Here is a 22,506-nt window from a genome sequence, read left to right as displayed (position 1 = left end):
AGTGGGCTCTTACTGCTCCTCATCTAATTATCCAAGGAACCAAATCTGTGTTATTCAGATCAACCCAATATGCTTCAGAGACCACAGGGTGAAAGATCACTGATCTTAAATTTAAACTAAACATTTATTTAGCTATTATTCTGATTAAACATTTCCCATCTGGAGAAAAGTCAAGTCAAATACTTTTCATGGATTCATAGATTTTCTTGAATCTTTTTAACTAAATTGATATATACAATCTACCTTTGATGTCTAACTACAAGTTCTGATACGTAAGCAAATCGGTCTAATGTGTCAAATTCCACTAAATGACTACTTTACTGAATGCATGTGCAGTCCAAAGTTTTACTTTTTATGAGGTTTTGCTAAAGAATGAAAAAAAGAAAAAAGAAAAAGTAGTCTTCCCCATAATGTGCTTTTTCTTTTTCATAGCTTCCACCACGTAAACATCTTGTAGTTCAATGTCATTCCTGTTGTAACAGACAGGTATGAATTAACATTAAGCTTTGCAGTACATGCATTTAGCCTAAATTATCACTGCCTTTTCATACTGCCTTACTTTCAATCTTCCCTGGACATTTTCTCACATGTTGCTCAACAACATCAATATCGGTAGAAAACAAATTCATAAAAATGTTTAACGAATGAGCCCGTCACTTACTGCTGTGCTTCACATCCTCCTGCTCCGCTGCATTTCTCACATCCACTTTTACCTTCGCATCATCCACTGATAGTTCATCAGACTCTTCCTTAAGCAGTATTATTAATTTCTCTGGGGGTATTTTGTATCCTGCACAAAGAAGTACAAGGCCACAGAGTTACTTGTTATTCTTCTGAAGAGATTCTGCAATATGAATAAACTTTGTGAACAGAACACACTGTTTTTTTTTTTTCATTTTTCTCTGAGTCTGTAAGTTAGTCATCTGGTATACTTCATGCCTAAGTACATTTTATTAAAAGAACTAACACTGCATCCATATTAAATAATATGACGCAATATGAAATACTTGATTTAAGACCAATATATACACATATTTTATTTATTTTTTACCCTTCATGAAGTAGAAATAAAAACCCAGAGCTGAAAGTTCAACTCCAGATATGAAAGGAATTGTTAAAGTCTGTGTGTTGTGATGGGATCTGTTCTAAAATGTATGACAATACAAAATACATAACAAAATGAACTGATATATGCCCATTCTGATAGAATGATTAAAAACGAAAGACTTGTATCATAGTCCACTGCCTTATAACCGTATTAGAGAACGCGGTTTGCTGATACATTATGTTAGTACAGTAATAATATACTTGGATGTTTTCGGTTTATATAAAGAGAATACTTAATGCGTATTTGTGTGCAGTGCATTTCACAGTAAAACAGATTGCATTTTATGGTCCATCAGAAGTGATAGTGTTGGACAAATTTTCATTTTATTTGACGGTGTATATTTCTAGACTACAGCAATATGCCAAATTTAGTGATTAAGAAACAGTACTTCTACAAAACTATCAAGCTAAGCAAAACCTTATTCTCACTGTAGACACACAGATGCCTGCATAAAGCTGACTAAGAAACCATTATAGTACCTGGAAAAATAACAATCACTACCTGCTGAGAAAGTAAATAGTTTGGTCCAGTACACGCTAGACAAATTGAATGTACTACAAAAAGTGCCGAGTGCTGAAAGTATGAGATTTGGACTGTTTCAAGCTTGACCAATAATTAAATTAATGGCTAGATAAATTAAAAAAAATGTTACTAATATATATTTACTCAATTCATGGTAACAACAGGGCAGTTGTTAATGCAGTGTGGGCTTTTTGGATTTCTGCTGATGCTGTCAGTTTATTTTAGAATATGCAAACTGTCAAGATTCAAATAAAAACATCTTTGAATTCCATGACTGAAAACAGAGAGGAGTCGGAGTCTTGCTACAACATTTTGCAGACTCCTGTGAGGATCAGAAAGCATATAAATGCTCACATCTCACTGGTAGGTTTTTGTATATATTATTTAGAAATAACTTGGAGCAGTTCATTTTAAGTACATAAGCTCTGGGATTCAAAAAAGCTTACCACAATGCAGAAGCAACATCTTAAATATTTTTTATAGATCACAGTAAGCCTTTCCTATTCAGAGACCCTTCTCCTGCTATGATTTTCCCCCAACGAGGCCCCACAGCACAGACTGCTGTCTCACTGTGGAAGCTACATGCTAATGCAGCATTTGGGGGGGGGGTGATGCTACTTAGTTACTGACTGATGCCCCCAGAGATGGCAGCAGGTCCCTGTTAACGTGTAAGACTACGTCAGAAAATTGGATTGCTCAGTTATTTTTTTCAGTAGCAGAAATGGAAAACACCACATTCTGACATCCGAATTATCATTTGCCCATTCACTCCTATGGGAGTAGTCACGGCTTGTAATGACTACACATTAGTATAGCACAGCAGTAGGTGTCTGCATGTCTGTGTGAGAATGAGTGTGCACACATTTGCAGGGGCATGGGTGTGGTTGAAAAGGTGTGTTTCTGCGCGTGTGTGTATGTGTGTGTCTAGGCAGTCATACTGAGGAAGGTATGTAGGAGATATGGGCACTATGCAGTGTGTGGTCGTGTGTGTATGTATGTGTGTTTGTGCACACTCGTGCATGTGTCTAGGTGGTCATATTGTGGAAGGTATGCAGTAGATGTGAACACTATGCACTGTGTAAGTGTGTGTGTGTGTGTGTGTGTGTGTGTGTGTGTGTGTGTGTGTGTGTGTGTGTGTGTGTGTGTGTGTGTGTGTGTGTGTGTGTGTGTTGCACTAACAAGCACAGGGGTATAGGGGTGCCTATGTTACTAAAATGAACAGGCTGTAAGGAAAACACTAGCTTGGCCAAGTCTGATGGTACAGTGATCAATTCAAACAAATGGTTATGAGTCACCGATGAGGTGTTTCTCTGTGCAACTTTACCATATCTCTAAACTGGCCAATTAGTATGAGTGGAAACAATCTCCTCGTTCTGCCCAGTGTTTGTAACACTCAGGTATATCTTGCTGATTTGTCATTGTGAATAGAACTAGGGCTTCCTCTTGTAATTTTCATCAAATTCACAAACATATATAAGTTACATTTCCCATCAAAGGAATGTTTTGCTTTCATACAGAGGTATAAGAAAGAAAGGCATGGTTGGATATAAACTGTGAGGGTATGTAGATGTAAAACGTAATGTTTCTGTGTATGTCCACAGAGTATATAATTCCACCCCCCCTCCAGTTTTGAAAGTTGATAAAGAAGGCTGGTATCTGGATGGTTTGGATGAGAGTAAATTCTGAGACAATTTTTGGCAAAACTCACGTGTTGGTTATAAAGCTTAATCTTTCAGGAAAACCAGAAAAGAAGGAATACACATCAGTGCTTGCAGTTCCAAAACTCACTTGGCTGTAGGTATGGCTACAAGCAGGGCAGCATTCCTTTAGAGGAATTTTAACCAAGTCTTAGCTGCTGGCTGAAAGGCAGCCTGGGTTAGCTCTTTAAATACCCAGTTCAAGTCCCAGGGAAGCCACTCTTTCCTTTTTAGTCAAATGTGTAGGAACTCTTTGAGGAACTTTTTAACTTGGGGCAAACTAGATAGGGAAGGATTCCAAGCCAGACAGGTTGAACCACTGGAAAGGTGAACACTGATGGAGAACTAGGCTAAATCAGCTTTAAACAAGTCACTCAAGAACTGTAGGATCAATGTCACACACCCCGGTACTTGTGGGGTCCTGTCCACAAGACTGGCTTTAGAAGGAAAACCTTCAACATTTGAAAATATAAGACCTGCTCATGGCACATCTCCTAGATTCCTTAAACATTTCAGGAAAATTCCGTGTGTACTGGTGTCAAAAAGGCAGTAAAACCCTAGCCATGAAATTTTCAATTACAAGGTTCGCACACTAGGATGGATGACAGACTTATCCTGGGGTAGTTAGTTAGTCCATTGTGTTTGGAAGTTTCACATGACGGTCCTTTGCCATCTCCTCACCATTAAAAGGAAAAACAAGAGTGACATGACAAGTAGGGAGCCAAGAGAAGCAGCTTTGACTTTTCTTTCCTCATCTTATTCAGAAACCCAAGAATCGAGGGGAAGGTGGAACTTCATTCAGGAAGTGCCTTGTCCACATTACAGATTTAGAGATAAACACTAATCTAGCTGCTGTTGCGACTCGTTTTATGTTTAGCCAGTTTCTCTTCTAATGTTTGAATTAACCTATCCCGTTTGGTGTTACATAGGTCTTACTCATTCCATGGTCGATAATTATATATTATCTCTGCAGAAAATAACTGGGATCACACCAGATAACTTGAGGGTACCCATGCATGAGCTAAAGCACTTACAAGCTGCCTCTGTCCATTAGTACTACCGGAACAGTCCTGGGGTAAATTTTCTATTACCCATCCATAGATCCAAGTCGTACTTCAATATGTACAAGGATGAGGTTTATTTTATGTGGATGGGGAGTTTGTCTGTGAGCAGTGGTATGCCCTGCGAGACATAACTATCCATCCAAACCATTCTGTTGATGTTTCAGAAGAAGTTTAAATCCCTAGACTGAATACTTCTGATTCCATCTGACATCATCACTACTGGGCCAGAGGATGCCTTGTATGTCAGACATGTCACCTCTTAGTAGTCTGTAGGATACCAAATATAAAGACGGTGCTTTGAATCGGTTTGTGTAGGACATATTGTCTAGGCCTTGCATTCTTTTGGTAATATATCTTTATGGGCATTCCAGTTGCTACATGTGTCTGAGCAGATACATGCTAAAGGGGGCATTATATTCAATGACTGAACTAATGAGGGTGAATAAAGGGGACAACGACATCTCTAGATCTAGACACAGTCCCTTTGTTTATAAGCTGTGTAATGTCGAAGGGCTTGGTCACTCTCTACATACGTTCTCAAAACCCTAACAAAAGGATCAACATTTAGGGGCATGTTGTCAATGTGGTAGTTTGCCAGGGTAGATAACATCCCAAAGGATATGCTAATGCATTTTTTGGCATTTCATTTCAGCCCATGAGTTTGGCACTACTTACTTGTTTAGGACAAATTTTCTTGCAGGATGACTAAGTCATTTGGAGATTCAATGTTACTCCCAGCTTGCAGTTGTCTGCAAATGTAGTCAGCCAGAGCTCTTTGATATTAGTTTTTACTTCAGATAAGTAGGTGACAGAAGAATAGGAGAGGCCCTATCACTGAACCCTGGTGGACTCCACTGGTGTCCGGTCTCTTTGTGGAGGTAGCTTCCCATATTTTGATCTCATGACATATCTGTAAGCCAGTTGGCAATCCAGTGGGTGATGCAGGGGTTTATTCCCAGTTTGCTTAGCTTTTCTACTATACCCGAGTAGAGGATCGTGTCAAAAGATTTGGCCACGTCAATATATGCCATGTGTATCATTTTATCTTCATCCATTGCTTTGGTGACCTTTTCAAAAAAGTCCACCAGGCTGAGTAAGCATGACCTGCCCTTGATGAATCCAAACTGAGATAAGTCCAGTGTTCGGAGGTTCCTAATGTCCTTATCTATTAGTTCCATAATACATCTTTCTATGGCTTTTCATATGAGGCTGGTCAGACTTGTGTGTCTGTAATTTCCTTGGGTCTGTGGAAGGTCCTTCCTTATGCAGTGGCATGACTGTAGCTGCTCTCCATTTATTTGGTGCAAAACCCCTATGGAGGCTGAGGTTGAACAGTGTTGTTATTATTGAGAAGGCTTCTCTCATCCAGGCCTCTCTGCATGGACTCCTGAGGCTAAACGATCTTAGTTGTCTGTTTTCTCTGGAAGCAAAAGGATCTCTCTGTTGAATCCCCATTCATGCACTAGCTGCAGGAAGACCTCCCATCCACTCATGAGGGTTTGTCTTGGTCTTCCTGAGTTTGCCTCCTGCAGGGTTCAGTTCTGAGAGGATACATATTGCATATGATAAATGTATTTTGAACTACCATGCACTCTGTAAAATTCATCAGGTTTCTTGGGAGTGGGGGGTGGGGATTAAGAATCTAGATACTGAGAGACAGCTGTAACTGCAATGTCCAGGGAACCCAGTACTAGGGGAATGGCCACAGGTATAGAAGCCTACAGGAGAAGCAGTTCATAATATATTTTCTGTATATTTAAAGCTTTCCTGTCCTCAAATTTAAATAATTCCTTCATTTTGATGAGAGTGCTTCTGAATGAAATTCATTCAGAAAGGGAACCCGATGAAAGAGTATCTCCAGCATCAGATGCAAAACCAACTTAGAAGGAATTTGTAAGGGGTACTCTGAATCTTTCAGATCTGTGTCCTTATCTCATTTTCTTAATTGAGAGAAGTCTTCCTTTTTTCTTTTAACTGACGGTGGGGGTAGCTGGAGGAAGCTGGTCAGGCTGAAGGGCCTTACAGCCTTAAGCATCCTTTTGGGGGGAGATACACCTGTGAAGAAAATGTACCTGGAGGGATCAGTGGCCACCCTGGCTCAATGGACCTCCATGCCATATCTCTTTACTTCTTCATATAATAAAGTCTGGCAAACCCCTTCTTTTCCCTCAATAAGAATAACAAGGGCATCCTCGCTGCCCACCATAGGTCAGAACACAGGGGAGGCTTTGTCAGTATCAGCCCAGTTAGACATGCTCTGGTCCACTGTCATAACAGGAGAAACACTAGGGAATAGGGGGGAGAGGTAAAGATGACCACCACTCTGTGGGCTGCAAATATACCTCACTGGGGATTATTGCTTCAGACTGTCTACAATGGGAGGAAACAATTCTATGCCCTCCCCATCTCCTTCATTACTAAGCTTTGCCATCTTTACTAATAACTTCACTTATAAAATACTTAAATGCATGACCGTTCCCAACTGCTCCAGCATGTTGAGCCAGTGCATTCATGATTTATATGTGCAAGTATCCGTTCCTTAAGCGAGCAATTCATCTTCCCTATATAGAACTCACTGCAGTCAGTGCAGTATGTGTAATAAACTAAAATCCTAGTAGTGCAGTCAGCATAAAAAGCACATTCAGTAGAATATCCAAGTACAGAATGTGTAAAACTAGTACCTGAATGGATAAAATGACAAGCACTACATTTCCTATATGGATACGTCCACTGACATTGTGACACTGGTACACTTTTATTTGTATGCTTCTTGTAACATAGCTGTCTCTTCAAAGACAAATTATTCCTAAAATAAAAATGTGGCACTTCGCTAATAACATCTCTTAAAATCATCAGATGCTCATAAAATATTCCAGTGTTTTTTAATAATATCACAGAAAATGTTAATATGACTTGAATAAGTTAAAGGAACCCTCACTTGTCTGCTACAAAAGTGATCATATGAATGAACTACCACTTAGTGATGCCTAACCTGAAAAATAAGCTTTTTGTCTCCCATCCCTCACCGAATGTAACTTATTAATACATCGCTTTCTCCAAAGATGGTTGATCACTATGTGATCCCATCACTGTAAGGAACTGGCCCTTAAGTACATTCCTAGACAATATGTCTAGAATGCATACTCGCTTTGTGGAGTAATGAGTTCTTCTTACAAGCTTTCTTGTACAAACCTGTCTTAAATAATCCAAAGTCAGTTCTGCTAATTGTCACATCCAAGAACTCAATATATACATCCAAATGTTTAAACATAAACTTCAAAAAAGTTACGGTAAATTCTACCAAAAGCGCAACAGGGCCATCCCACAAGAAAAATATACTGTCCACAAACCGCTTATAATAGAGTATGTGTGGACAAAAACAATTGTTTAATACTTGACTCAGTTCCCAGTGTGTTAATACAAGGTTGGCATAGCTATTGGCACTGGCTGTGCCCAGAGCCATGCCAACCTTCTGTAGATAAAAAACATCTCTAAAAACAAATATATTGTTTTCCAATATTATCTCAAGGAGGTTGCATAAAACTTCTATCTTATTATGAGTAAAAACCTTCATCTGATTAAGAAATATCCTAACATTTTCAATACCCCATTCATTTGGAATAACAGTAAATAAAGTCGCAATATCTATTGTTACAAAATAAATGCTCATATCAGTCAAGAAGCTGGAAACTTTCAAATACAAACTCTCTAAAAATGACTTTGTGTCCTTTAAAACTGTATCGACACTGTCTAAAACTATGCACAATGTTTTTTTCCACATAAATAGATAGAGGTTCAGTCACTCACCCCTTACATCCTAGACATATATCTAGGAATGTACTTAAGGGCCAGTTCCTTAGGATGATGGGATTACATAGTGATCAACCATCTTTGGAGAAAGCGTGTTCTGATTTGAAATCAAGACTTTATTAGAAGAGGTTATAAAGAAACAGAAACAGATGCATGTATTAATCAGTTATGTTCTGAGAGGGAGGGGAGAGGAAGAGCTTATTATTCAGATCAGGCATCACTAAGTGGTAGTTCATATGATCACTTTTGTAGCAGACAAGTGAGGATTCCCTTAATTTATTCAAGTGACATTAACATTTTCTGTGATATTATTAACAAACACTGGAATATTTTACGAGCTTCAGATGATTTAAGAGCTGTTATTAGCGAAGTGCCACATTTTACGAGCTTCTGATGATTTAAGAGCTGTTATTAGCGAAGTGCCACATTTTTCTTTTAGGAATAATGTGTTTTTGAAGAGACAGCTATGTTACAAGAAGCATACAGATAAAAGTGTACCAGTGTCACAATGTCAGGGGACGTATCCATGTAGGAAATGTAGTGCTTGTCATTTTATCCATTCGGGTACTAGTTTTACACATTCTGTACTTGGGTATTCTACTGAATGTGCTTTTTATGCTGACTGCACAACTAAGAATTTAGTTTATTAAACATACTGCACTGAGTGCAGTGCATTCTATATTGGGAAGATGAATCGCTCGCTTAAAGAGCAGATATCTGAACATATGAAGGACATTAGGAATTTAAAAACCACTAATGCACTTGCTCAATATGTTGGAGCAGTAGGAAACGGTCATGCATTTAATTTTTTTGCACTTAAAGTTGTTAGTGAAGATATCGGGGGAGGTGATATCAGGAACACGTCAGAACAAAGGGAAAAAGATTGGACCCTGAGTTTACATGCTGATAAACCACCTGGCATTGAGTCGGTCTCTTTACAGCCAGTTTTGAGAGCGAGTACATTGTTGACTTGATATTTAGGATTTAAGACCATATTTAAATGTGTTTATATGCTTAATTATTAATGGTGTTTGTACATTTAATTTAATTTTTAAGTTTACTTATTTACCTTTAATGGTTCGAGGTTTATTGGGTGGTTTATCTGTCTTGATTGGTCTTCACAGTATTTAAATGCCTGCAATTAGTTGCTTATTAACTGTCTGAGGAAATGATCAGTGAATCGTGAAAGCGCTTCTATACATTTTATGTTTTATTTTTTATTTTGCTCATTAAAGTTTTACTACTCAGCCGTGTTGGTCATACATTTTATACTGTTGTAGTTTGGTGTCTTTTGGTGTTATGATGGTTGTCCAGCAGCACAAGTTGGATTTTTCTATAAACTGATCATTTATTTTCAGATAATTTTTTTCTGGTAATCCCTCTCATGGCTAAAGAAGGTCCATAATGGATTAGTTTTCTTCTCTTTCTAACAGATAACTCGATAAGATATTCTGGTAAAGCACACTCAAAATTCACATAATAAGGACTTCATATCCTATTATGGGTCTACACTTACCTGCTGAAATCAAGCTTTCATAGTTCTGTACCATCACTTCCCTGTAAAGTTCCTTGTCTTCTTTTCTTAATAATTTCCACTCCTCGTCCGAGAAAATGACGGCAACATCCTCAAAGGTTACTGGAACCTGTAAAACACACACAGTATGCATCAACTCGTCTTTTATTGTACAAAACACAAAATGCAGGTAACATTGGCTTTGTTACTACAAATGTAGTTACTATGCTGCAAGAGGAATGCTAATCCACACACTAGCCAACAGTGCCCTAATAAGTAAATGGATGACACAGCATTTCAGCAGACCTGAAGGGTAATGCTAAGAGATGCAATAAAATATCCTGAGTCTTTGTAAAATAAATACAAAAAAAAGAACATGATGTTGGCAGTAAGGTAATCTGGAATCAGGTAAATAGTATATATTAATACATTTTCAAAACAATAGAATAAAATGCTACCACTTAAAGGGTAATGACTACAAAATAGCAGAATATCTTTACCAGGGAGTTTAATTTCTCCTCTCTGTGGGTTGTTCTGCAGTCTCTTGCAGGAAAGGAAGAGCAAATAAGTTTAAAGACAGCTAAACTACACATTGCTGGACCCCTGTTACTCACTGGTCATGGTGACAGGTAACAGAGGTAAGACTGGAAGATAAGAGCAGAGGTTAATCAGCCTACGAGCTGAGGTGACAATGGAACAGGAATAAATGGCATGATCTTAGAAGGCTAATCTATAAGGTGATGGGGCCATCTTGTGCATCTGCTGGCTGAGGTGCTAAAAAGGATTAGAAATGGCCGAAATCTGCCTTCTACAGTTGTGCAAGGATTCCTGAAGTAATCCTCCAACCCCCTCCTCCGTACACTAAGTCCTGCAATGAGCAGAGAATGGAGCACCAATAACACACTTCCATTAAGGAAGAGCAATCGGGAGTGCATGAGCAATGTAAAGGGGCAGGAAAACAGAAAGCAGGATAGGAAATTTAGGAGGACACAAGGGAGAAGCGAAACCATATCTGAGAGTTTGAAAATCTGAGATCAGAGATAAGATGGGGTAGTTTTTGTTAGCAGTAGGCTGAAGAAACTACTGGAAAGCAGCTACAGGGAAGAAATATATTAATATGCATTGCAGGATTAGATAGAAAGGCTGTAAGAAGTAGTCCAAGATAGTTATCAGAATCTGTTAAAGAAATGTTACCTGCTGTGAAGGTGAAGACTGAGTCGTCTGAATTAATGAAAGGGACCTGTAAAACAGTAAAGCAAATTAACTCAGTGGTCAGTGGTAGAAATTATGGATGGGATCCAAAGGCAACAGAGGTACAAGAGGAGCTGGTCCTTTAAGACAGGAGTAAAAACTGTGGCTGATGTAATCAAAAAACAAGCATTTGTTAATTCCAGCTGAGGTGCTAAAAAGGATTAGAAATGGCCGAAATCTGCCTTCTACAGTTGTGCAAGGATTCCTGAAGTAATCCTCCAACTGCTTCAGTATGTTTATTGTTTTTTTGGGGGGAGGGGTTGAAAGTGAAATAAAGGAAAAGATAATTGAGGGTACATGCAATACATACATTTATGGCATAGACGAGACTTCTGAGGGCGAGGGCCTGCCCAAAACAAGGACTGTGCCAGCTGTACTTACATTTGCTTCCCCATGGTGAACATTTTTCACCTGGTGTTTAATGCTACACTGTGTATCCTATTCAACAGGTTCATAGGTACTTACTAGGCTATTGATCCATAAAGATATTAAAAGCTTAGCCTTAACCTTCCATTGTATATATTTTACCCCTTATATCTTTGCACATTAATAACTCAGAGAGGGTCAGAACAAAGATATGATGGGATATTTTCTTGTTCCCCTCTCCATGAGGGGAACTTGACCCCACCCAGTTCAGATTCATCAAGGGTAGATCATGCCTGTTGAACCTGGTTGACTTCTTTGAGATTGTCACCAAGGCCCTAGATGAGGGAAAGTCAGTACATACAGTACAGCTTACCTTGACTTGGCCAAGGCCTTTGACACAATCCCCCACTCGGGGCATCATCAAAAAGCTAACACAACTTGGTGTAAATCCCTATCTCATCAGGTGGGTGGCCAACTGACTCACTGACAGGACCCCCAAAGTCAAAGTAGGCACCTCCACCTCCGATAGCAGACCTGTCACTAGTGGAGTTCCCCAGGCATCTGCTCTGGGACCCCTACTGTTTGGCATCTATTTCTCAGAGGTCCAGGCAAAGACAAAGGTCCAGTGGCTGACCAAGTTTGTGGACGACTGTATGTTGGGTGCTGTTATTGGCTCTCCAAATGATGTTAACATGCTGCAAGTGGGTCTCACAGAAACCAATGACTGGTGCCAAAGTCATGGCCTCAAGCTAAATGCAAGAAAATGTATCATCATACCATTCAGCAAAAACACAACCCCTACTGATTACCACATCAATGGCAACCCCCTAAACACACAACCTGTGGTGAGAGACCTGGGCACTCAGGTTGATAACAACCTCACATTTGACCACTATATAGCAGTAGTTGTCAGAAAAGCCTTTTACTTGGTTCATCTCATAAGTAAAGGGATTGCATCCAGAAAAAAGGAGGTTATTACCTCTCTATACTCCTCCCTCATTAGACCAATAATTGAGTATAATGCTCTGTTTGGGATGTACCTCTCCAAACATCTGCACCAACTGGAAAGTCCACGGAAATACCTCACAAAGAGAATCCATGGCCTCCAACACCTGTCCTATGCAGACAGGCTCAAATCACTGTCACTCTACTCGCTATCAAGCAGATTGCTCAGGGGTGATCTGTGTCTTGCCTACAAGACAATCTCGGACCCTGCCCTACTAGAGATGCTTGATATCCATAAGTCTAACTCCTCACGCACTACCCACTCAAAAGGCCTGAATCTAATATGCGACATCAACAAAACCTGCTGGAGAGACAGGTTTGTCTCCCACAGGCTGCCCAGTCTCTGGAATACACTTCCCATACATGTCAAACAGAGCACCTCACTGACCCTCTTCAAGCGCAACCTTGATGAGTGGAAGGGAAACCACAAATTTGTCCCAGGGGATCCACCTGTGTCCCTCATTGACAGGGGCGACAGGTGCTGACTGAGGTTTCTTTTTGGGGATAAACTCTTGGCTAGGCTTGTAAGGGCCCCAGGGACATTAGCCTAGTAACCTCCTATGATCCTATGATGAAGGGCATGGGTGGTAAGGCAGGGCCATATTTAGAGCTTATCAACTCTTGGCTAGGCTTGTAAGGGCCCCAGGGACATTAGCCTAGTAACCTCCTATGATCCTATGATGAAGGGCATGGGTGGTAAGGCAGGGCCATATTTAGAGCTTATCATACAGTCATCCAAACTTGATTTGAATACAGTAACAGAAGTACTTTGCTTTACACAGAGTGGAAGACAATTCCTTAGCAGCTGTATTCTTTGTGATACTTACCTATCCCCCCAACATGCCCTGTTTATGTTGCCAAAAAGGTTGCTACCATTGGACTTGCAAATGTGTAATAGGTCTGACAGGATAGTGTCTGTCAAGAATCTATACATGAGGCACAGGTTATCTCTTAGTAGCAAAAAAACCCCAAAACAAATAAAAAACAAATGACACGCATTATAATGCAACCATTGTAAGTGCTTCATTCTTTTTTTTACCTCTTAGCAGTCTGAATGATCCCAATATGAGAGACAAAGGCTTGAGCTGGTTTGCATTGGTTTTATTATTTTGCCCCTTGATTTTTAATGTTTTATATGTTTTATGTTACTTATTTATTTATTTAGTTAGTTAGTTTTTGTGAAAAAGCATTATGATTGTTCCAGCTGTGCCAAGTGTTTGGACAGGAACAAACATGACCACATGCGACACAATATCGAACTTCTTATCATAAGGGTTGTGAATAACCTCCTAATAGTTAGAGATCAGTGAAATGAATTTGCTGTTCTCCTTCATGATCTGTCAGTGACATTTAACACTGGTAGTTCTGTGATCCTCTTTGAGCATCTCAATACTTACTGTGGGCTTTCAGGAGTTATTCTTGAAATGACTTGCTTTAAAATTATCGTACACCTCCCCCAGCCCAGCTATGTATGAACGGGTTTATATCTCTCTATCTGTACAAAATGGGGCATTCATCAAGGATGTCCACCTTCCTTTGTGATCTTACTCTTAACAATACAGGCTTTAATGGAGTTTCTAAGAGAAAATCTAGTCCCGCCTAGGTAACCCCATCGACCACAACCCGACATGTACATCCACAGCAGCCTGATGAGAAATATGTTGCTCGGTTCTTTCAGACTAATAATAGTATTCCTGAATTCCATTTCACTCTACAGCACTTTACCATGATATCAGGCCTGACATTCAATTGAAACAAGCCGGCCATCCTCCTCCTAAATGAGGTCTGCACCGAAGAGCAAAATTATGAACAATACGGCCTGCACAATTATGAACAATACGGCCTAGCACTTATACACCAACATACAAATGTCTGAACATACTACTGATAGTCATCGATGCATTCCAGTCTCATTCTGTGGTGAACATTACTCCAGAAGAATCTACAATGATATTCCTCAATTGCAGAAGACAAATTTAAGTCTCAATATTTCCTGAACATTTGCTTGTTAAGCCTGCAAAATGTAATAAAGTAAGAACACAGCAATCTCTCCAAATGAGAAAGTAACAAGTCCTGAAATATTGTCCCACACAGAAAATAGGGAAATAAGTGCAAGGGAATGTCAGTTCTTTCTCAACTACAAATTCCCATTTGATCAAAAAGAAGATTAGCACAGAAATGGTGAGACATCACAAATGCCCACAATTCAAGGTTCAGACTGAAAAATGACAAAACAGACCCCCTAAGCATCAATGAATAGTGACAACATAAAACGTGCACAGTAACTAAGCTAGGGAGTCAGGTGCCATCTTGTTAACCCAAACATGTTAGTGGTACACATACCAATTACTTGGATGTTGCTTAAAGGGATGTCTTTGCACTACAGAATGTTAATATCTCTGTGTGCCTGTGTGTCTGTGTCATTATGTGCCTCTCTGTACTGCCATCTCGGCTCTTTTCAGTTGTGTACTGCCTTTTCTCCCCATTTCTCCACTGTTAATGGATGTTTTTGCTTGGGACACGTCACCTTATCCCCCCACTCTTCCTTTCTCCAGTCAGGAACCTTTATCTGCCTCACATTATTTCTTTACACTAATATACGACATCTCTTCCACAGTGAATACCCTACTGTTGCTATCTTTTACATTTTGTGCTCTCTCCCTTCACTAGTTCACTCTTTCTTTTTCCCTGCTTACTCTAACTGCCTCTTGCAATTCTCCTCTGAACTGGATAATTTATTATTATTTCTGTTACTTATTCCTTACTTTTTCCACACATTTTGTTGGTATTCATAATACTTCTTGATAACTTGCTCATCTACTGTAATTTATATTTGTCCGGTCTGAGTCTAAAATAGGCCTGTATGGATCAGGGCTCTATCCTTACCAAACGGAACAAATAAATAAATAAATACATAAATAAATAAATAAATACATACATACATACAAACATACATATATCATGCTCAGTTGAATAGGATTTTTAATGAAGTGTGTTCTGTCAAATTCATGTTCAGCATCATGTGACAAATCCTTGATAAACAGATTTCTACAATACACTAAAATATATTTGGTTTCAAATGATATCATAAATTATTTGCATAATTAAGAAGTAAGCCATTATCTCAAATTTCAAATGTTTCCTCATGCCAAATGCTAATTCAGAATTCCACTTTCCAAAACAAAATGCAAGTAAAAGCGCTGACTCAGAATTCTACTTTCCAAAATAAAATACAAGTAAAAGCAAAAAATGAAAACTACACTTACTGTTAGAAAATTAATAGCTTCCTCTTTTACTGGCTCTGACATATCCAACACTACTGCCTGACAGTCTGTCACATATTTTTTAAGATAGTCAGCGTTTTCTTCCATCTCTTCCAGAACTTGTACCTCTTTCTTGAGCTCTAAGCTATTATCAGGGACTCCTGAGTGGCTGTCCATAACATTCAATATTTTCTTCCATCTTTTTCAGAATTTCTGCTCCTTTTAAGTTGACGGACGCACTTTTGCTCCTTAAATGTTCATGTAATGCACTGTTTCAAATTAGAAGCATCTTCCTGTGAAAAAGAAAAATAGAAGAGCACAAGCTAAACTGCTGAGCATTACTGTACCGTTTGTGACCACACATTTTCATTGAATGACAGAATGACCAAAGGCAAGATCACCGACACAGAGGCAGAGCAAATAACTGCAAAACTGGTGACCAGGTGCTGGGAACATTAACAACCCACCACTGGCTGGCTGGCAGTCAGTAATGGGCAACCACATATGATGTTCTCTTAGGAGGCATGAGGGGGTTCCTCAAAATAAAAATGACCCCCAACATGTAATAGGAGTCAATACAATGCAGTGGGGACAAATTCAGCTATGTGAAGCTGGATGTGAAAAAGGAATGAGGTAAGTCCTCATTTCTGATGTGTCTGCCCTTATCCCAACCCAGCTTCATATGCACAGTTCAATAGTCTCTGATAATTAAAGTATCTTCCAAAGTATTAAAGTGAGCAACTGGCCATATTCCTAGACAGTTGCAGCAAAGGAGGTTGGCACCTGGGGTGCATCACCAATTTTGTGCCCCATTCCCCACCCTGCCCAGCTCAGTACAGGTCCAACTTACCATCCACCACCAAAACAAATTCATACCCAACAACAGAACTTCACAAAATATATAAAAGGAGTGCACTCAAGTCTCAAAGTTTTCACTTGAGTCCGCACCTAAGACAGCAATGCTGCAGAAAAGGAAAACACATGGCATATTTCCTACACAGCCACACACACCCAACCAGTAAGGGTAAAATCTCAATAGAATCAGGGACATATCCAGAAATAATCAGGGGCACTTAAAATATTAGCACTATTAACTTGGAACATTGACAAGAATAAGAGAATGTGAATTAATACACATTTTCTGAAATTAAAGGAAAACACCACCCTCTCCTACAGTTTAACTCAATCCTTAGGTTTCTTTTCTCCATACAACATAGTGCCAGCATTGTGTAGGTACCTGAAATCTGCTTGTACTTTTAAAACTTTTATTTCCTTGCATTGGAGTCAAAGGAAGGGAAAGGCCACCTACTTTTTTAAGCTCAACTTGTCACATACTTTGCAGGGGTTCTCGTCTCCAGCCACATGACATATCATAGACACAGTTAAATCTGTACTTTGCCCTGTCAGGTATTGCTGTCAGTCTTAGATGGACAATTAATCCTGGTTATGTCAGGAACACAACAGCCGATATAAAAAGGCAGAAAGCTGTGGAACTGTTTTCCACTGTTTTTATTGCAGAGAGAAGAATTTCACATTCCCTTTCATAATATAACAAAGCAATTAGATCAATAAGGGGTTTAAAGGTAATTTGTCATCTCTTCTGAAAATTCACATAAGCAGCAATACAGCATTGAAATGCTAGGTTTTAAATGTTGATCATTTATAATAGTTTGTATGATAACATAACTTAAATGTAGTAGTAAAGATTTCTGACATTTAGAGAAAAGTTAGAAAATTTTTTTTTCTTCTAAAGTATCAACACATTTACCATTTTCAAGCCACCCCCCACAGGCCAAAACTGCAGAAAGAGTGACAATTGGCAACCCCATCTGCTTGGTGCACTGATACCATTCATAAAAAGGTCTTTTATGCTTTGTGTGACATCCTTCCAAAAGAGGATGCATATGTGGTACATGCAGATCCATAGTAAGAGATTCCCACTTTGAGTCAGTCCTTACATTGTTAGAGTGCACGAGCATTTTGTAGTCCACTTAGGAAATGTGACCATTGATGGCAACCATAATATACAGCTGAATTTACTTTAATGTGTGTTTACTATGTGCCCTTGCGTTAAAAACATTAAGAAAAGAAAATTAGAAGTACTTAACTGTGTTTAAATGTACACACAGACAATCAGACATGCATTTAAACACAGTACTGCATCCCACATATAGTATTCTACAGGCTACATACATTGGGTCTATATTAAACGAAAGTTTATCTAATCGAATGCTCACATGAGCGAAAGTCCAAGAACTCGAAACTGCAATTGTGGGGGGCGACTCCCCGCAAAATATATATTCCAACTCCGAGATTGCACTACAGTGAGGAAAGGGCAAATATTCCCATCTTCACTGTACCACGATCGCACAATTGTGGTTTCGAGTTCCGCAATTTTCGCTCATGTGAGCGTTCGATTAGATAAACTTTTATTTATCTAATATAGACCCCATACATTTTATACACACACACAATATATATAAATATAGATATATATCTGTGCGTTTATGTGTAGGCACACATATATAGTTACACAAAATTTCCATTTTGATTTGTTTTTCTTTAAAAGGACATGAAGTGTACACACATCATCTAATTTGTTTTTTATATACATTTTTGTACACATGCACTTTATACACATACATACACACACACACACATACACATACTGTGTGTGTGTGTGTGTGTGTGTGTGTGTGTGTGTGTGTGTGTGTGTGTGTGTGTGTGTGTGTGAGTGTGTGTGTGTGCAACATGGGTGCATACAATTTATTTATAACAAATTTAACATAGCAGAATTAAGCATTATTAATGTATACCTTCTAGTAAATGTTGCTTAATGTTTTACTTATTCACTGTCACACGTTGGCTATGTGTTGCACATGCAGTTTTTGTTAGTGTCGTTATGACATTTTTTTTTTCTTTGTATTGCTAAGTGCATTTATTACCTGTCATTTTCTTTGCAAATGCAGCCCGAGTTGTGGCTAAAAAGGGTCCTGGTGAAAGATGATTTATTTATTTATTGATTGATTTGGCTTTGTTGACCAGGATAATCTGACTGGGCAGTGCCCTTTTTTGGCAGAAGCCATAGGAGAAAAGCTCCATCTAAACAATCCAATAAAATTGCACAGTGATACAAGCAATCTAGGTACAACTTTACATTTCTAGAGTTAATACAAAAATGATTTTGCAAGTACAGTTTAGGGACATTATGGTGACAGTTTGAGTTAAGTTTAAATTTCATTAATATTAGTTATGGCACTAAGAAAATATGACTGGCAATATCAGAGGGAGTACAGTAGTTTATGTTTATGTAGTTGTACTGGTTTTCAATAACAGAAGTGACATATGGCAAGATGTGTTAGAGCTTGAGGTAGGTAGAAAATGGGAGGAAATATAGTTAGGGGTAGAAAGAAAGAGATAATAGTATAAAGTGAAGGAAGGGAGAAATATTAGTAAAAGGTGTAGAGACATGATAATGAGGTATAAAAAGAGAGAGCAGCAATAAGGGAGGGGGGAGTGTATTTCCATGATCAGCACATATTGCCCCTGTCCAACAGGAATACAGGTGGAACCCCAGGGGTGAATTTACGGTTTCCCATCCAGTTGCTCAGATTGTATTTAAAGAGGGACAATGAGATACTCTGACATGAAATGGGAGTCTGCACCAAATGTGTGGTAACCTCTGGGAGACAAGTCTGTATTTCTGCCAGTCTTTTTCAGGCTTTATATTTTTGCGACACTATTTTTTTAGTTTCCCTAGCTAGCCATGGGGTACAGGATTAGATTTTACCCTTTTGTTATATATTGGGGCTAGGTCATTAAGGATTTTTAAGAAAGTATTATCATAGTAAGTGACTGCATTGTCCAAAGGCAAGGTTCTTAACACATTCCAGTTGTACTGAGATAGTGTATTAGTGAATGTCTCCATATTAAATTTGGTTAAATTGCGTATGTGGATGTACCTAGTTTATTTGTCATAGATAGTATGGCTTCTAACAATGTGGGATTAAATGATCACTTACAGTACCTGGTAGACATCCAGCTGTTAGTACACTGTTAGGTCTGTTTGTTAGTATCCAAAGTAAGATTGATTCCCTTGAGGTATTTTTGTGGAATCTAGAGGTAGTGGTAATTAGTTTAATAAACGCATATAAATGCATCACTTTTGATGGGGTGTTACTATTAGAGTTGCCAGTCTATGTTAGGTCTCCTGAGATAATAGTTTCAATCATGGATATCATGTGACAACCAGTGTAGGAAATTTTCTGTGATTTGATGTTATTACCTGGTGAGACATATATAGTCATGACATACATATTGATTTTCTATTGCTGAGTTTTAGCTGTGTTAGGATTATTTCAGTGTTATTAAATTTGGGTATATCTTGTCTGAATAGGGTTATGTTTAGAGAGTTTTTATACAAAAATGCCACACTACCAGCTTGCTCATTCTTTCTGTCAAGTCTGATATAGTCAGGTGGGGTGAATTTGTTGATTAGAATCTCTTTTTCTAATGAGGTGTTGGTGACAATTACTATGTCAGGAGAGTTTGTGGCAAGGCAAACATGGATGTCTTGGATTTTTATAAACTTATAACATAAAAAACACAAACAGATGAAAAACAAAGCCTCAGTATTGCAGCAAAGAACAAACAAAGCCAGCTCCATAGTCAAAATCTTTAAAACATTAAAAGCCAAGAGTTAAGCGCTTTCATTACTGAGTTATGTCAGAACTTCATCAGAATTAAAAAAATCTAGATTCCAAAACATTAAGTAATCCACTACATTAGATCACATGTTAAAATTAACCAATAAAATCAATTGAAATCAAGATATTTCAATTTTAAAACTGACGTAATAGATACTTGCTGCATTCAGTCTGGGGTAATTGGTTGCATTTAATCTAATTTGCCAATGGAACTCACAAGCATGAAGATGCTCATCCACAGCTCTCCCCAGATGTCATTCTTAATTTGTTTAATAACCAAGAAACCAAATGAATGTGTTTCATGCCTCATAATATGCCAGAAAAGAGCATTTGAAGTTTTTTGTTTCTTAACAGCCAAATAATATTCATACGTACAGTCCCTTAGCTTTCTAGTGGTTTTCTCCACATAGAAAGCAGGGCACTGCTTACATAAAGCAGAGTCTTGCATTTTATTGCATATGCTCCTTAAGTTTGTGTTTAGGAAGAGTAGAGTTGATTTTTTTTTTAACAAGAATCATCTTTATTAAATGTGACTGGTCTCCATTAAAACCTCTACATTTAGATGAAGCTGTGCAGTATTTCAACACCACTTTTCTTACTATTCTTAACAACCTTTCCCCCACACGGAATGCGCACACTAAAGCTAAACCCCTTCCGTGGCTAACCAAAGAGACCATGAAGCATAGAGATAAAGCCTGGGCAGATTACCATACATCCAAAGACAAAAGTGACCTCTTAACTTATCAACAGCTAAGAAACCTAAGAAACAGATCAAAAAAAGACAAAGAAACTTACTTCCTGTCTTGTCAACAATAACACCAAAACAACCCCTGAAAATTCTGGCAATTCATCAACCACTTCCTCAACCCTGGTCGTACCCCAACCCCTCCCCAGCCACCTCAAACAACTCAGACCCTATTCGACACAATTCAACTCCTACTTCATAAATACTGTCACCTCCTTACTGAACAACCAACCTAGTCAACCCTGCTGTCGCTCCAGACAAACTTCAAAAGGAATTTCTAAAACTTGCCGCTCCATCAATTGCCAACCCAATATTGATTTTGATTATCGCTCTATTACAGAACAATATGTTCCACTTCCATGGAAAATATCCCACATCATACCCTTCCACAAAGGCGGACCCCTCTACAAAGCTAAATAACTATTGCCCCATAGCCATCCTTTCCCCCCTGGGAAAAATCCTAGAAAAATGCACCCACAAGCAACTCATTAACTATTTCCTAAACAATAATCTACTTTCCAGTTCTCAGCACGGTTTCAGACATAAACATAGTACCAGCACTGCCCTACTAACCTTCAGTAACACTATTCATCATCACATTAATGAAGGCCAGCTTGTCTCATACATCTTTCTTGACATGTCCAAGGCCTTTGACAACGTATCCCACCAGCTGCTAATTAATAAACTGTCCTCCTATGGGCTCACCCCATCAGCTCTAACTTGGTTAAACAGCTATCTTTCCAATCATCAAAAGGCTACAAAATGGAAAAACTCACGTCCCCCCCTACTCCCCATCTCTGTAGGTGTACCCCAAGATTCTACACTTTGTCCACTTCTCTTTATTGTATTTACTAATGACCTCAGCTCTGCTACTCAACTAACATCCATAGTTCAGCACACAGATGATGCTACAGTTACCTGTTCAGCCACCTCACCCCAAGAACTCAAACTAAAAATGCAATCAGCAATTCAGGACATTAAAAAAATACCTCTCCCAACAGCAACCTCATTCTGAACCCCAACAAAACAAAGATTATAGTTTTCAAAAATAAAAAACTCAAACCTTCCCATTTCCCACTCTCAATCATCTCTGCAAATGGTACCAAAATAGTACCCACTAGCCACACTAAACTTTTAGGTGTTACCATAGATGATAGTCTAAAATTTGTCAAACATATTGCACTTACAATCAAGAAAGTCCACATCAAACTAGGCACCCTAGACAGACCCAAACCATTCCTAACTCCAATAGCCAGACTCTCTACTGCCCGCTCACACCTGCTATCCTCCCTCCTGTACGGCTCCCTCATATTAACAAACCTCTGAAAAATCAGACCTTAGCAACCTAGAATCATGGTACAATAAGACTGCAAAATATGCTACTAACCAACCACACAGTTCTCACCAGTGCTTTACTCTCACTCAGTTATTCTGGTTAGAACTTCCCAACCTTCTA

At 38.8% G+C, this 22,506-nt stretch overlaps 1 protein-coding gene across 1 annotated transcript in view; it reads right to left on the bottom strand.

Moving 5' to 3' along the window:
• LOC122812759 (zinc finger protein 436-like) overlaps nucleotides 1-22,506 on the bottom strand; it is an 82,787-nt gene that overhangs the window by 35,744 nt on the left and 24,537 nt on the right. The window contains exons 2-4 of the mRNA XM_044084833.1: nucleotides 15,603-15,892; nucleotides 9,718-9,844; nucleotides 662-790 (exon numbers count right to left, since the gene is read on the bottom strand). Coding sequence (XP_043940768.1) covers nucleotides 662-790; nucleotides 9,718-9,844; nucleotides 15,603-15,776 — 430 coding nt within the window. The 5' untranslated portion in view covers nucleotides 15,777-15,892. The remainder of the gene's footprint in view (nucleotides 1-661; nucleotides 791-9,717; nucleotides 9,845-15,602; nucleotides 15,893-22,506) is intronic.

This window comes from Protopterus annectens, chromosome 10.part0 (genome assembly GCF_019279795.1).
Source record: "Protopterus annectens isolate FY-2018-M chromosome 10.part0, PAN1.0, whole genome shotgun sequence".
NCBI classification, from domain to species: Eukaryota; Metazoa; Chordata; order Ceratodontiformes; family Protopteridae; genus Protopterus; species Protopterus annectens.
This window is presented reverse-complemented; position numbering and strand designations above follow the sequence as displayed.